General features: G+C 40.6%; 1 protein-coding gene across 11 annotated transcripts in view; it reads left to right on the top strand.

Annotated features, from left to right (window-relative positions):
- Positions 1–17,946, top strand: part of cyst (rho guanine nucleotide exchange factor 18 cysts) — a 1,629,610-nt gene that overhangs the window by 524,293 nt on the left and 1,087,371 nt on the right. For all 11 annotated transcript variants that reach the window (XM_070090333.1, XM_070090340.1, XM_070090337.1 and 8 more), the window contains exon 3: positions 15,629–15,719. In XM_070090333.1, the coding sequence (XP_069946434.1) occupies positions 15,653–15,719 (67 nt within the window). In that variant the 5' untranslated portion in view covers positions 15,629–15,652. The remainder of the gene's footprint in view (positions 1–15,628; positions 15,720–17,946) is intronic.

Here is a 17,946-nt window from a genome sequence, read left to right as displayed (position 1 = left end):
TGTGTGTGTGTGTGTGTGTGTGTGTGTGTGTGTGTGTGTGTGTGTGTGTGTGTGTGTGTGTGTGTGTGTGTGTGTGTGTGTGTGGCTTGTTCAGATCTGTTTGTGACTTGAAAAAGCCCACTGTGTGGGCGAAACGTTGTCAATAAAGGATCACATTAAACTGCATATGTGTTTGTTTCCATTTTTCTAGGTAAGTTCTGTTTCAGCCCCACCATTCTCAATCATTTATTTGTCTAACCTTTTCTTTACGTTTCCTGCAGTAAACCTTGTATAGTTACCATTCTATATCCAAACTAAATATATTAGATCAGTTAATTATCTGTTGAAAAGAATTAAAGGAAATAAAAGTGCTTGGTATTGAAGGAAATTATTAAACTGCACCATTAAGCCCAAACGTATTAACATAATTTCTGTCGACTGACTACCAAATTTAGATCTGTAAATCCACCACCCAGTTTGAGGGTTGGTTAAACATAGGTTCATTAATGACAAAGGATTCCGCCTCTTTTACAAAGGGTAAAACTATTACCCTTCATCTCTATGTCGATCATTTAATCTACTCACCTAGTTGTTTTAGAGGGGAACGAGTCTATGCTCCCGACTTCGCCTTTATTTTTTTTATAGAGCTTTACTGACATTTGCTGGGATTGTGCTTAAAATCAGTCATACATGTTCTTGAACCTGTGTATGGCATGAGGCTTCAGCAGGAACAAATACAGAGATCGTTTACGGCCCGCATAGAGCCAGTAAGCCAGTCAAGCATTTAAATTACTGGAAAAGGCCGTAAAGTCTTAAATATATACACACTGGAGCGGAGGAGAGAAGAATACATCATAATGTATACCTGGAAAGTACTCGAGGGCCTGGTTTAAAATCTGCACTGCCATAACAACATACTCGATTGACAGAGATGGGAGGAAGTGCAAAATAAACCCAGTGAAAAGCAGGGGTGAGGTGGATACGATAAGGGGATATTGCCGTCAGTCTTATACAAAGCAGGAAGATATAAGGAGAGGAGTAGTTTGAGGTAATCAGTCCCTCAGCCTGGAGTCGATATGTTCAGTTCATCAATCCTGTACAATATTGATGGACTGAACACATCGACTCCAGGCTGAGGGACTGATTACCTCAAACTCCTCCTCTCCTTATATCTTCCTGCTTTGTATAAGACTGATGAAACCACTGTGTGGCGAAACGTTTCTTCAATAAAGATTCCCATATGTTGCATAAGTGTCTCAATTCTTCAACTTGTCGGTTTTCAAAACCATTCATCACACAAGGGGATACTATATCAACATTCGTGACCCCAGATTATTCAACATCTTACCAGAAGATATCAGAAGCACGGCTTGAACAAGTGTAGAAGTCTCCAAGAGGAAACTGGACAAGTATCTTCATTAGGTGCCAGATCAACCAGGCTGTGATGGATATGTGGGGTAACGGGCTTCCAGCAGCAACAGCTTGGCTCATGGCCGAGCTTTGGGAGTAGAAAGACTCGTGTAACTCATCAAAAGTAAAGGTTCATTGGCCTTAGTCTCCCCTTCTCGAATAGTGTATCAGTTTCTACCCTGTCAATTCCTCTTAAATATCATGAACATATTTTCTGTTCCCATAGACACTCTTCCAGGGCTGACATGTTCACTTGTTTTACTCTCCTCGTAGTTTACGCTTTTTTGTTTTGCGACTAGTCCTGTTGCTAACCTTTGACCTCTGATTCTATACGTGCTTGATCAATTGGGGACTCTTCACTGTTCAGTTTCTTTAATATTCTGAAATTTGCTAGTTCACATGTACCGCCTAGATTACGTAGTTTGTGTACCTCTGGCAGTGGTATTGGCTTAATGCAGCCTCCCAGGATATTTCCTTTTTCTGTTATTTGTAAGTAGTTCTCGTTTCTAGCGAGTCATTGATAATATTCACTATGTTTAGCTCTCGCATATATCTGACATCTAACGTGAGTGTTCCTCTATTCTTTTTCACTCTTATCAGTTGACACTTTTCCTTTTTTTTTTTTTTCCTGTTTGACTATGAAGCAGTTTGGGTTTTTAAAGTTTTAGTTGCAGTGAAGTGGCTATTTGTGACCATTTCTTCATTTAGTTCATTCTACTTACAGTCCTGAAGTAGAATTAATCCTAGCGTCTCTATTCTTCATGTGTTGCTTTATCATCGGTTATTGTTGTACTAGCGAGGCAGCTAAGGACCGTATTATCAGAACATGAGAATAAACCAGAAAAAGCACCAATATTTTTATAGCACTTTATTTATGACTAATAAACGAATTTTATGTTGGACACCAGTGATCCAGATCATTTTGGGGCATTATGTTGACCAAAAAATATAATTATTGGTGCCCATCTGTCGCTTAAAACTATAAAATAATTGCAGTTTGAGGGTAATGCTCTAGTTTTGGTTAACTCTGGAGAAAATAGTGTGAAGATGTATCGTTTGCTCAGAGTGTTTTCACTTGTATCTACAGTATGCTGCTGTATGGAGCTGATTTAAAAGGTCATGAAACAGGAAAATATTAAATGTATACTGAATGCAAAAAGAAGTTTACCTGTTGTTGAGGAATACGAAGAACTCAAATCTTGCCAGAGTGCAAAACGTTTAAGAGGGTTCCGTTTTCGCACACAGAACGAGAAGAAAATAGTTCTCTGGATAGTTTCTGTCTACCAGACTATTATAAAGCTATATGTTGCAAATCACATGTTTTCTGTTATATGTTAATTCCGGAGATCATCGCCTCCGCTCCTCGGACTCAGACCAGACCTCCTAAATTTAAAAGTAAATATTACAGGATTAAGAACTATGAAGAGACATACAGGAAATCGAAGGTAAGTGTGAAGTGAAAGTAAATAAAAAATTGCAGTCCCAGACAAGCCTAGCCTAGGGCCAGCTGCTGGGGTAGACTAACTTGTAACTCGTCAAAGGTATATCAGATGTAAAGTACCTGTTATCTTGGATGTTCATACAATGATAAATCCTGCCTGAATGTAAAACGTTTGAGTAACAGATTTCCGTTTCACATATGAGAGGGCGGTAGTGCCTTTTCACGTATGTATGTTTGTATGTTACAGACTACGTGTTTGTAAACCATAGTTATCCTTTCCATCATAAAAAAAACTTGTTAGGTAAAAGGACACAAGTGCAACTAATGCAACATTTTATTGTGGCAGCGTTTCGCTCTCCAGGAGCTTCTTAAGCGTAGTGACGGCTTCACAGAGCTCCTGGAGAGCGAAACGTTGCCGCAATAAAATGTCGCATTAGTGGCACTTGTGTCATTTACTTAACGTATTGCCTGTAATTCTACCAACATTATTACATAAAAAAAAACTTGTGTGGACGAACCGGACGAACGGTTATTGTATCAATAACACCGGCATGAAGACTTTGTGATTATGTCTGCAGCCGTTTACTCATCGATTTCTGTGATAACCCTTGACAAAGACCTGCTAATCTGGCTCAACTGAATGGTGTTAGGAGTGTGAGGAAGGTGCTGAAGAGGCAGTGTTAAACGAGATGATGATGGTAATGGATTTGGGGAAGGGGAAGGTAATAGGGTGTTTAGTGACGCCTGCCAACTCAGTCTGCCGCTCACAGATTGCTTGTTATTCTCACAGACTCCCCACCCGTTATTGCCACCACGCCCCTGCCACTATCACCACGCCCCTGCTACTGTCACCACGCCCCTGCCACTGTCACCACTCCCATGCTGCTGCCACCACACCCCTGCCACTATCACCACGCCCTTGCTACTGTCACCACGCCCTGCCACTGTCACCACACTCCTGCCACTCACCATGCCCCCAACCACTGGCACCACGCTCCTGCCACTCACCACGCCACAAATACTGGCACCACGCCCTTAAAGTCTTGGTCCGTTCACACTGAGTTTTCCTTTATTGCCCTCATTGTACCCCTACTTTAAATTGGGGGTACTTTGCACCGTCTGCCAAACCTCTTACTTTTATGGGGAAAGATTTGTGCGTGCAGATTTGGGACCGGTCCTTGAGTTTTTCAGGTGTAGATTACAATGTGTTAAGTAAAAGGACACAATTGCAACTAATGTGACATTTTATTGTGGCAACGTTTCGCTCTCCAGGAGCTTTATCAAGCCATTACAAACAATGCAGTGATACAGAGGGTATATTCAGGCTTAGAGTGAGGTGTAATAGTTGAAAAACTAGTGTTAATAGTATTAATACTAGTGGTGGTAGTAGTAGTAGTAATACATGTGGTAGAAAAATCAACTTGTACATGAGTAAAGAAGTTATAAAAGCTTATTGCTTGGGTAGCGTAAAAATAGGTTGGATAAATATATCTGTTAGCAGTTGAATTTGAGAAGGCCGGTTATGCTCTTGTCTATTTTTATCAGCAGCAACTATGTGATGACAGGGTTTACTGTTTTGAGGAGGATTCTTGCTAATACTTCAGAGATGATGAAGCTGCCTTTATTTTGCTTGTGTTAGAAACAGCTATTAATGATGATTCAAGGCTTTTACGTCTCCGGAAATTAGGTTCTTTGATCACAAGTCGGGCGTCGTTGAATTTCATGAGGTGATTGGCGAAATTCCGGTGTTGTGCGCAGGCGTTGTTAAAGTTATCGTTCCTACATACATTAATGTGTTCATTGATGCATGTTTCGAGGTTCCTTGCTGTTTCACCTACATATATTCTGTCGCAACCTCCACAAGGCATAGTGTAAACCCCTGCATTGACTGGTCCATGGTGGTTCGATTTTGTCCTGGTTAGATCTCTTATAGAAGTGCTGGATGCGATGGTAGCTCTAATGTTAGCTTGTGCAAGTACTTTAGACACTTTCAGTGCAACCTGGCTGTTGGGAAGGATTATAACTTTGTTAGGTGTGATGGTGCGTGGAGAATTAATGATCTGAAGGGCTCATTTTGGCAGTCTTTAATGAAAAATTGAAGGAAAATGTAGATCAGTGAAGGTTTGGCATATGTATTTACATTCCTCGTCAAGAAACTCAGGACTACAAATTTGGTATGCTCTTTGGAAAAATCCGATGATGATGATGATGATGCCTCTTTTGGGCTTAGTATCTTGACTCGAATAGAAGTGTGTGAGATCATTTTTGTTTGTAGGTTTTCGGTAAACTTGAAATCTTAGATTATTTACTTTGTGAATGAGGACGTCTAGAAAAGGTAGCTTGTCATTGGACTCTTCTAGTGTAAACTGGATAGCCGGTTCAACTGCATTGAGCCTTGCCTGAAGATTCTGCACATCTAAACGTTTGGGAGTTATTATGAGGACGTTATCCACATAACGTAACCAAGTGACGCTGGTGGGGATAGCTTCTAGGTGCTCCATATACAAGTTGGCGAAGACGGCGCTGATGGGGGATCCCATACCATAGGTTTGTTTGTAGAGCCTGGCATTGAAAGAAAAACAGTTGAAGTTAATGTAGAGTTCAGTCATGTCCACAGAATCTCCGGGAAGTAGAGGAAGATTAAGGTCCTGATTGGCTTTACGTCGTAGAACGTCAATGGCTTGTGTGGTGGGCACTTTAGCGAAGAGGGAAGTTACGTCCAAGCTACTTAGTTTCTTGTTTCGGACGGAGAGGTTTCTAATGTGAGAAAATGTCACATTAGTTGCACTTGTCCTTTTATTTACCATATTGTCGGTAATTCTACCAACATTAATACAAATTACAATATCTATCTCTTCCCTTCGTTCCAAAGATAGAGGGACTTGAAACGTTTCAAGTAATTCAGCTGCTTAACTGAATAAATGCTGGCATTGAAGATTCTCCACACATTCTCAATGTGTAGTTTTGCCTGCCTTGAACGGAAATGTTGGAGTGCAACAGTACTCCAGCCCAGAGAGAACAAGTGACTTGAAGAGTATCATAACAATAGTGTCCTTGAAAGTGAGATCTGACAATCACTCCATAAAGGATAACTGAAAAGCGTTTCTGAGGGGTCAGTGTCTCCACATCTCTGTGTCAGACTAGGTCATGTGGAGGGTCAAGACCTGAGGTTTATATAGACACGTGAGCAAACACTAGGACATATGTATAAGAAAGCTTTTCGGTCCTGGGACCTTGATCTCTTCTAACATACAGAGGTTAAAAAAGACAATATATATAGGCGGAGAGTGAGGTGCGAGTGACACATGGTGGCCTAAAGAATGCCATATTGGGATAAGGGCAGGTAGACAGTGGGATCATGCGACTTCCAAAGTCAAATGTTCCCATTATATTTCTTTAGCTAGTACTTCCTTTCGTACTTCGTACTGTCTAGCACCCTTCAGAAGTTCTGTGATTCTTCGTCCTTGCCTATAGAAGCAGCATCTCTTTCTAGCTTAGATCTTCTCTTTTTCCATATTAGTATGTGCCCTGAGCATTCTTTCGATGCCACAGAGGTGATCCTCTCTAGATATTGGTTCAGATCCAGGTTATTCAGTACATCTTCCCCACATTGTTCATTAAGGACCTGATTTATTTGATCCCAGTTAATGTAATTTTTAAAGTTAAATTTGGTGAGAACACTTCCATGACTACTTGGGTTCTACTGATCAGGACCCTTGTGCATGCAAGTCTGAACTTCGACTAGGTTGTGATTTGAGTTTGCTGTCTTCGACACAATTATATTTTGTACATGATCATCAGTGTTTGTGAATTTAAGTTTAAGTGTATTTGTTAGTCTTGTCAGCTTCACTATTGGCTGGTTAAAGGCGAATCTATTATAGAGACTTAATTGATCATTTGTGTGAGACTGTTCATCCAAACTGGCTCCTGGAACTCTGCTTTTACAGTTTTTGTTACTAAGCAACAGGATATTTAAGGCCGAGTTTGAGAAATTTTCCAGACAGGACTATTTTCAACGACTAGTCTTTAAACTGCTGGGAAGTTGCTTATGATGGTTGATATACAAGTACAATAACTAGATTCTGGTTTTAAATCTTTACGGCCAAGACTTCTACTACATCATTTGTGCTGTTAACTCATGTGCTAAAGGGTCCAAGTCATTCATTTACCAGTGAGAAACTTGGGCGCTTATGATGGACTGTGCGGTGAGAACCAACACTGGTTTTCAAAAAAATCAACCTGGAGGTTAAATCTAAGACCGAGCATCTGGGGCCATGACCACTGAACTATCAGCAGTTATCAATATATAATATAGGCAGTCACCTTGCGGCCACCCACCACCCTGCACCTATGGACAGCTGCTACCCTCTCCTTTCCCTGCATCTAGTTACTACCACTACCTTCCCGTAGCTACACCTAATTACTGCCACCACCCTCCCCCTCCTCTGCACCTACTTACTGCCACGAACACCCTGCACCTAGTTACTGCCACCACCATCTGACACACTGTCACTACCATCCACTCGCCAAATTTAGCATTTTATCCTGGCGTTGGAATTTTAATTGTATCCTGGTGCGTGACTGGCTGGGCTGTGGCTGCGACCACTGGAATGTTGTCGCAGTGGTTAACATGGCTGAGCTGAGAGCCTACCACACTGTTGTTCATTTCTTTTTCAAGTCCACAGAGCTTCTGAGGGGATAAAATATATATAATATGCTCTATTATCAAGACAGTTATGAAGGCCCAGGAGCTAGAGCCTAGACGGAACTCATATATAAGATACGAGGCAGATTTATATCATATTTTCTTTGATGCAAGGCCCATGAACGTGAGTTGAAAGCAATTATTTACCTCGTACGTATTATGGGGAGCGCTAAACCCGTAGGGATTATACAGCGCCCTGGGGCGGGATGGAGGGCTTTCAGGCTCAATTCAGGAGATTGGATCACAGATCCAATTCCCTAGATCAACAGCCCCTCACCAGCATCAAGGAACCGCCCTTGAGGGGATACGTATTGTAGAATGAAATAAAATATGAAACCAGGAACAGTTTTGGTCCTCAACTTAATTATTGATTCAGATAATCTTGAGGATGTTAGGCACTAGTGAAGTAACATGTGCGGGATGTACAACAGCACTGTCGGGGTTTATTGTAATTTAAAACTCAGATATTCGAATCTTTGAATATACCTGGTTGATCAGACCCTGATCCACCATGAGGCCTGGTCTCAGACCGGGCCGCGGGGGCGTTGACTCCCGAAACCCTCTCCATGTAAACTCCAGGTACCTAAAACCCCCCACGTTGGTAGTGTGCGTGTCCATTCCTGTCCCAGTGGCTCCGGGAATGGAGTATCATATAATGTGTGATGTTATGCAGGTTTCTGCAGTGCATTGTAATGTATATATAGTGAAGTGTGACCATAATTCTTATGAACTATGACATAATTGTAAATCAATTGTAAATCATAAGGTTTGAATTATAGATAAATGTCACTCATAATTTTAGAAATATGCTATGCATTGGTGGGTACTGTAAAGTACTTTAAACTGTAAAATGTAAGAAAATCCTGCCGGGACTTATTTTCCATGTTAGCGGGTAAGCGTGAGTGGCTTGGCTTGAGGGAGACACGAGGAGCGTGCGGGAGGGAGGATGATGCTGTCCAGGCGCCGGGACTCTGAGCTAAGTTTGTACTCATTTTGTTAGGCATCTCGAGCCATAGGCTCTTTTATGGTTTACCAGTATGTTTACCCAGGCTCTGATATGGTCAGGGTTCTGTGGGGTGAGTGAGGACGGAGGACATAAGAGGTAATGAGGTTAGTGGAGTAGGGAAGGCCTGGCGCTCCCTGGGCGAGGTATATTTTCCTCACTAGGAGTTTTGCCAAACCCTCCGATAACCAACCCATTGAAGTAACAAATGCTGGTTTAGCGCTTTCGGTTTGACTAGGATAGCCTTGGGTGGCCTGTTTAGGCATGAGATTCGTGTAATTTTTACCTTCGCTCTTAGACAAGGCCTTAGCCGCCAGGTAATCCCACCAAGTAACACCATCGTTCCAACCTTAATAAGATGCTTGTGGTTAAGCGAATCTGATCACTGCTCTTCAGTTGTTTGGTTTATAAAGACTAGGCTGGTATGGCAGAGATTTCAACCCCACCTACAACGGGTTGCTTGTTTGTCCCTTGAACTTTTTGTTATTCGAGTTTATATATGCATGCATGCATACATATACATACATAATTGAAAAAGTGATTGAGCCAGAGCTTGAAGAAATATAATTTATAGCAGGTGAGAGATGCTAGGAATATTTTTCAGACATTTGTTCAGTTGCATTTCAGAGTTTCGGTTCAGCGTTTTGGTGATAATCATTATCAAAAAACAAATCTGGAACATGACATTGAAGTGTTTTACCCGAAATACAATTCAATAATAACATGAGAAAAAGTTTTAAATTCGATAAGCAAACTAATAATGGGATGGTGTTTTTTTTTATCTGTCCTCCATAACTCTGGCAGTTAATCTACAAAACAAGCCACAACACTGAATAAAAACATAAAAATAAACTCGAAACTATTATTTTTTAATGAATCTCGTTTACAAAGTCGTTTACCGGTGTTAAAATTGGATTTACCTCTATTTTTTATAAAGCTCAATTCTATTACATTTCGCTCAACCACTGATTTGCATGTAACAATTTTCTCTCATTTTCATCAGTCAGTGAGGTGATTAAAATGCTGTACATAGATAAATAGAACATTAGACTCCAGTGTAAGATATATTAATTACCCCATTGATTAGCTGCATATCAGTTGCTGAACAAAATATAATAGAATCTAGGTTCATGAAAACTAGTATTGATGACAATTTGTACGTAAGTCCCAGACTTAAGTAGATCCATTGATGATAAAAGTTTTGAGAATTTTAATGTATGTTGACAAAGCACTTCACCTCTACCTGACATGTCACTTTTTACCTGACCGTTTTGATTTGAAAGCAACTGATATGCAATGCAGTAGGCCTACTGACCCATTCTCTATGTCTGCATCCAAGAATATGAAGTCCATCGAGCCTTGTCTTTCTTGCATTACCTTTGTGACTATCATAGAAGTCAAGCAACTACGTAAGACAAATTTTTTATCCCCACACTCGTGCTGATTTTCTCTGCAGAATCTTCTCTCAAAGTCCTGCAGTACCATTTTACTTACAGTCTCAGAACTTTTGATGGTATGTGTTTAAGAGATACTGGCATGTAATTCAACTGAGACATTCAAGGGATTAAACTCGACTTTAGAAGTGTGTGTGTGTGTGTGTGTGTGTGTGTGTGTACTCACCTATTTGTACTCACCTATTTGTGGTTGCAGGGGTCGAGTCCTAGCTCCTGGCCCCGCCTCTTCACCGGTTGCTACTAGGCCCTCTCTCTCCCCGCTCCATGAGCTTTATCAAACCTCGTCTTAAAACTGTGTATGGTTCCTGCCTCCACTACGTCATTTTCTAGGCTATTCCACGGCCTTACAACTCTATGACTGAAGAAATACTTCCTACTATCTCTCTGACTCATTTGTGTCTTCAACTTCCAATTGTGGCCTCTTGTTTCTGTGTCCCCTCCCAGAAACAAGAGGCCACAATTGGAAGTTGAAGACACAAATGAGTCAGAGAGATAGTAGGAAGTATTTCTTCAGTGTGTGTGTGTGTGTGTGTGTGTGTGTGTGTGTGTGTGTGTGTCGTGCCGAATATGTAAATTTTGAGATTTTGGCTTAAAAAGCAACGCTCTTCTTGCCGAATAAGGCAAGCGAAAATTTGTGTATGCAATAATTTCGCAAAAATCATAATGAACCTAACGGAAAAAATATATTTCACTGTGTTTGCTTATTATTAAATTATTGTAAACTTATCTAAAATATATTTAGTTGCATTAGGCTAAATTAAATTGCGCTTGTTATAATTTTACCTATTCGGCACGACATATAATGTCGTGCCGAATATGTAAAACTGGTCAGTTAGCAAGAACTCATTTAAACTTAAGTCCGTTCTAAAATTTTCTTTTATACTTTTAAATATATTTGTTTCACTTATGTTGATGTAAAAATTAATATTTTTTTTACCAAAAGAACCTTAGAAAACTTACCTAACCTTATTATAACAAGCTAAATTTAATTTAGCCTAATCCAACTAAATATATTTTAGATAAGTTTTGAATAATTTAATAACGAAAAGAATGATTTTTACGAAATTAATGCATACACAAATTTTCGCTTGCCTTGTTCAGCAAAAAGAGCGTTGCTATATAAGCCAAAATAGCAACTTTTACCTTTTCGGCACGATATATATTGGATACATCCGCAGTGCGATGCTACCTATTCTATATTATATTTACGTAGTATAAACAAAAGCTAGCCATGTTTTTCCCTTAAATTCGATTACAAAGGGTGGGTTACATAGTGTTGAAATCTTCCAGCCTGATGCGAGATACTTTAGTAGGCAATGAGGATATCAAGTTTTCCATTAAAGGGTCACCAATTATGGGAGCATCAGAGGAATTGTTCCAGCAAAGTTTAAGTTTCTATTGGGAATCATCATCAGGCAAGATGGCCAGTCTAATATACAGGAAAAATGGAATTTTTATGGAGATACCTACATCATCACAGAGCAGAGCAATAAAAATTACGAATAGGATAGGGGAAAAAGAGGGGGAGATGGAGAGAAATTTGAACGACATAATACATCTAAATACAGTTCGTACATATATTAATATATGCCATGCAAGTTCATAATATGCTTAAGAATACATACACTAGCCTAGTAACAACCAGCATAAGCATCATGGGCAAACTGCTTCACATAATTACCACATACGACGTAATTATCGACTTTAGATACAGGTACAAAATACTCAGAATTGATAGAGCAAGTAGTGATTGCTTGACATGGAGGGACTACTAACAAGGGGACATGGATAAAGCTAAAACCACAGTGAGTTACTTTTTTTTCATACTCTGTACATTATATCTTCATATACCTTGCAATGATTTTCGGGTCACCGCCCCCTGGGCAGTACAGAAGTAACGGGTGTTAAAAGTATCTTAAAAGAAGCCTGAAGAGGTATTTATAAATAGGCACACTAAACAAATATTGTTCACCTTTTAAGAACCTGTCAAACTATTAAAAAATAAATTTATAGTTTTTGTAAATTATATGCAGCAGTACGACATGCTAATTTAATGATAAATAATATAGTAGTGGCAAAATTCCTAACTTGTAATTATTAACCCTTTTATAATTTAACAACTTAAATAACACTGGTACTTAACCTTTATGTCAGTCATTCGAATACATATTCCAAATTTTACTATTAATCGGGCAGTGACCATATCCAATAACAGAAGCAAACACAACCATGTGCTGATGCACTGCTAGGTGCAATCTTCATGGTACCCAGAAACAAACTCTTTCATCCCAGTTTCTACACGACACCTTTGGCTGATGCAATACTTGATGACGTCATCGAAAGGGGGCCATGCAATGTTATCCTCAATTATCTGACGAAAACATATTGACAGGGAATCTTTATACAAGCTCAAGATACGTTCTTGTAACTCGTTTAAAGGGAAATTTAATTTGATATAAATGGGTGTTCGCATTCACGGAACCCAAACAAAAACAGCCAACTCATTCATGCTAGGCTTCAACTACTCCACACCAGACACCCTTGCCAGAGGAATAAAGTTACTTATGTATATACCCAGTAAACAGGAAGCTTATAAGCAGGTATCTGTCAACACATGGTAATACATGGACGGATGACATTTGACATGACAACGAGTCAGTCATTTGTAATTATTGATGAATATGGATTTTCATGAATCTGAGCATGGGCAGAATGCATGGACATGGTATCAGGGGCTTCTTCGATGTCAGGTGGTGTCAGGGTTACGTTGGAGAATGTGGGTGAGTAGAATGAATTAAATGTGGGAGTGATGTAGGCAAACTCCATGCATAGCTTTAACAGTAGGTACGATAAGGTTCAAAGGACCAGAAAACATTATTACCGATCTGCGGAGATTGAGGCTGGGCCAGGAGTAATTTTCTATACCCATAAACTCAAATATGCGAGTACAAGTTATTGAAACCTGTAGTGTAATGCAGCCAATATTTAACATATACGTATTTTTCCACAGTTGATCTCATAAAAAATAGGCGCAGCTTGTATTTGAGCTGTACCTGCAATATATTGTTTATTAATTTGGCGCTGTATGCTGGTATGTGTGTTGTGTACAGGATGTTTTGTTTGTTCTGTGTTTGCTGACAGTCTGGCAGTTGTGCCCATTGTTTTTTTTTTTATATAAATTCGCAGAGACGGACTTGACATTTAATTGAACCAGCATTTCGCAAATATTCATCACTTATCACCTCATTTTTCCTGAATTCTTTTCCTGAACCTCTACACCGTATTAGTATGTATTTCATTATTCACTCTAGAGGTATCAAGCTTGAAGTTCAAGGATATTGTCCATGTCGCATGTAAATTCATGAAACTTGTATTCAGTGTACTGGCTATGTCGTCAGACAGGAGGCTTTCCCTGAACCCGGGCAGCAAGGGCGATGATCCCTGCAATTATCAACAAGTAGTTACAAGGTGATAGTATACAGATCGGAATTGATAAAGAAATGCTCAGAACTGTATACTTAAAAACCCATAGAGTCTTGTTCCTTAAAATATCAGCCCATGAACCTTCAACTCGGAACGTTTTATGTTTCTTTTTAATTACTTCAAAGACTCTCCAGGCGATATCAGCAGCGTGAATAATGGAATGTAGGACAAGAAGTGCAGCTAATTGCCGTGGTAACCTCGACTCGTACTAAGAAGTCAGGTCACTGAGGGACGGGTGACTTGGTTTGACCTGTTTTACGACACTTTACGTTACGTTGTTTGGCTCGTTTTTTCTGATTATTTAGAAGTTTTTTTTTTGTCATAATTACTAGTGTTCTGATTGTTTAGATTTAGTTGTATATATGTTGGGATTTTGTTGGTTTGGGGGATTCGTGGGTGACGGTTGAGTAGCCGAGTGTGGGTGTTTGTCATGGAGTGGGTGAGGGTAACCGGGCATGGGTGTGCCGACCACGGTGGTCTTCAAAACTCAAAATTATCATTGATACCGTACTGACTTGTATGGTCAGCCTAGGATGGCTACGCTGCAAGTTTCGAAGTGTTGTTTTAGTGTCAAACTTTATTTCAGACACTGATGTAAGTATTATTATTGATTCTGTGAAGTGGTTCATATACAGTAGAGATGTTTGATGTGTAGAATGAATCTTAGAAGCCGTGTTTTGTATATCCCTAAAACCACTAACAGATGTAATGGTTTCAGTCATGAATATAATGTTTTCAAATGTGCTCACAAATGTGTTGAAGCATACAGACAAGTGTGTTACTTATAAAGAATTGACATAGCATTTTATGAGCAGGCCTAGAGACCCCAGGAAGTAGACCTGAAGGATACCTGAAGATTTCTTTCGAGCTCACGTATCCGTTTCTAGGTCCAAGACCAGTCCTCCTAGTGGATCAAGCAGGCTGTTACTGTTGGTCGTACGAGGTCAAGCGCATGAACGACAGCTCTGCTGTTCAGGAACTGACATGAGGAACTTTAAAGTTCTCTAGACAGCAAGGGGTTTGTTGATGATTCCCTTTTTGTATGATGGGAAGCTGTTATACAAGGCCTGTTCCTCTTACTCTTATTGTGTTATCTCTGAGTGTACTCATAGTACCTCTGCTTTTTATTAGGAGTATGTCGCGCCGGCTGGCGAGTCTATTACTTTCTTAAGGAGTTGTTTCTATGTGCAGGTTTGGGACTAATCCCTCTGTTATTTTGTAGATGTAAACTATAATGAATCTTTCTCGTCTGCATTCCAAAGCGTGGAGGTCAAGGGGCTCCAAATGTTCCCAGCAGTTTATGTGCTTTACTGAATTTACACATGCACTGAGGACCCTCTGCAGTTTCGCCTGCTTTAATAGGAGCTATTAATATACACCAGTATTCCAGCCTAGAGAGAACAAGTTAAATAGAATTATCATTGGCTGGGCATGTCTTGTTTTGAAGGTTCTTTATATCCATTCTATTACTGTTGTGAGCTTTTGAACGTGAGATTCTCTGACATCACGTTAGTTTTTCATTCTCTTCTGTGGTTAGAGTTAGTTTAGTCTGTTCTAGTTTTTATTTCCTTAGTGTTTCATAACAAAATACCTGAAATTTGTTCTCATTATTGAACATATTGTTGTCTGTGGGCAAAAGAAGTCTAGGTTTACATTAACCTGGAGGTTGGCAGTGCCCTCCATGCATGCCACTGAAATACAAATTCTTGTTTCATCACATGCTATAATTTCTCTCCCTGTCTATATCGGATGTGAGAATGAAGAAAAGGATGGGAGTAAGTACTGTGCCCCTGTGAACAGTTTTTCACTGTGGAGGCTTCTGTTTACTACTACTGTTTGCATTCTAATTATTAGATAGATAAAACACCATATGCCCACTGTTCGCCTACAGTCTGTTAAGAATTTCAAAACGAAGCATGCCACTTGAGGAATATTGTCTAATGGGTATATATATTTCTGAGGGAGTAGGGCTTATGTTTTGTATACGAGTGTATTGTATTTTACCTGTAGGAGGTTCCAGGCCCCAACCCAGTACTGGGTTATTTATTTATTCAGTACGTTGTGTGTTAGGGTGTTCAGCGTATTGTATATTGAAGTGTGATGCAGCAAAATTACGGGATACATAAAGACTGATTAATGTTGTCTTGTTGCAGGTTAGGATGCGGTGAGCCACGGTCATGGAGGGGTCCAAGGACAACAAACTCCTCTGCATGCACCGCCTCAGCCCCACCCCCTTCTCCTCAGGTGAGTTCTTCCCATGCACCCCACCCCTCCTCCTCAAGTGAGTCCTTTCCCCAGAACCCCACCACCTAAAGTGAGTCCTTCCCCAGAACCCCACCACCTAAAGTGAGTCCTTCCCCAGAACCCCACTACCTAAAGTGAGTCCTTCCCCAGAACCCCACCACCTAAAGTGAGTCCTTCCCCAGAACCCCACCACCTAAAGTGAGTCCTTCCCCAGAACCCCACCACCTAAAGTGAGTCCTTCCCCAGAACCCCACCACCTAAAGTGAGTCCTTCCCCAGAACCCCACCACCTAAAGTGAGTCCTTCCCCAGAACTCCACCTCCTAAAGTAAGTCCTTCCCCCAGAACCCCACCACCTCAGGTGAGTCCTGGAACTCCATCTCAGATGAGTCCTCCCAGAACCGCACCACCTCCTCAGGTGAGTCCTAGCACCGCACCTCTTTTTCACCCTTTGTCAGGTGATTCCTGCCCCCAGAACCCCAGAACCCCACACCCCTTTACTCAGGGTAGGCCTTTCCTCAGTATCCCATCTTTCCCAGGTAAGGCCTTTACCCTGTATCCCACCCCTCTTCCTCAGGCGAGTCTCATCCCAACACCTGCCCCAGTCCCAGATGAGTTCCACCCCCATCATCCTACTCCATTCTCATTTGAATCCTCCAGCACCCCACCCTTCTCGTGTGAGTCCTTCCCAGCACCCCACCCTTCTCGTGTGAGTTCTTCCCAGCACCCTCCTTTTGTGGAGTCCTTCCCCAAGACCCCACCACTTCAGGTGAATCCTTTCCCCAGCACAGCACCCCTCCTCAGGTGAGTCCTTATCCTATCACCAAAGCCCTTCTTTTCAGTTGCTTAGTGTATTATACAACGTTCTTACTTCTCCGGTGAGTCCCATCTCAACCTCCCCGTTTTTCCATAAGGGAATATCCCTCAACATACTATTCATACCGCAGGTGAATCCCCATACATCCCTCCCCTACGTCTAAATTACCTCACACCTTAATTACTTCACACCTTAATTATATCGCACCTTAATTACCTCACACCTTACTCAGGTGAGGTAGCTTCTCTTTTAGAATAAATAATAAAAAAAAGAGATTTAAAATTACATTTCTTAAGTATACCCATTGTTGTTAATGTTAATGTGAGACCCTCCAAGAAAATTAGTAAATGAAAATAAATTATAATATTGCATGAATTAGTTCTCACTTATCACAATATCTGGCTAAAACAAGTTATGATTGATGTTTATTTACTTTTTATTTTTAGTATTTATTGCAGTGCCATTTTATTAATGGAGCTAACCCCTCACCCAAGAAGTTACCGTTTTTTATCAGTGGTACGATATATTATAAAAAACGATAGCCACTGCATAGCACAAACTCTCCCATTTCTGTGGAGCGCCCTACTATTGATTTTATAACAAGTATGTTTACTGTTTAGAGACATTCATACGTGATTTAACGTAATGTAAAATATGAGCTAACAGATGAATGGAAAGTAGTCAGAAGGCATGAACAGGAAGTGGTAATGTAGCCAAGTAGCTGTAGACAAAACGGTGTTTTCGTTGTTTTTAAAGTGATGCTGAAAATCTCTTGGCCTCACAGTTAAAATTTTAATGAACGATGAAATGTGTTCGCAGTTTAAACTGAAGAAACTGAAAAGCATTATAATTTCCAATGAATATTTATCCATAGATATTATTTTACCTACGAGTTGTTTGTGTGTGTGTGTGTATGTGTGTGTGTGTGTGTGTGTGTGTGTGTGTGTGTGTGTGTGTGTGTGTGTGTGTGTGTGTGTGTGTACTCACCTATTTGTACTCACCTATTTGTGGTTGCAGGGGTCGAGTCTTAGCTCCTGGTCCCGCCTCTTCACCGGTTGCTACTGGGCCCTCTCTCTCCCCGCTCAATGAGCTTTATCAAACCTCGTCTTAAAACTGTGTATGGTTCCTGCCTCCACTACGTCATTTTCTAGGCTATTCCACTGCCTTACAACTCTATGACTGAAGAAATACTTCCTACTATCTCTCTGACTCATTTGTGTCTTCAACTTCCAATTGTGGTCTCTTGTTTCTGTGTTCCCTCCCTGGAACATCCTGTCTTTGTCCACCTTGTCTATTCCACGCAGTATTTTATATGTCGTTATCATGTCTCCCCTGACCCTCCTGTCCTCCAGTGTCGTCAGGCCGATTTCCCTTAATCTTTCTTCATAGGACATTCCCCTTAGCTCTGGAAC

This window comes from Cherax quadricarinatus, chromosome 31 (genome assembly GCF_038502225.1).
Source record: "Cherax quadricarinatus isolate ZL_2023a chromosome 31, ASM3850222v1, whole genome shotgun sequence".
NCBI classification, from domain to species: Eukaryota; Metazoa; Arthropoda; class Malacostraca; order Decapoda; family Parastacidae; genus Cherax; species Cherax quadricarinatus.
The sequence above is the reverse complement of the archived record's forward strand: the minus strand, read 5'-3'. Positions and strand labels throughout refer to the sequence as shown.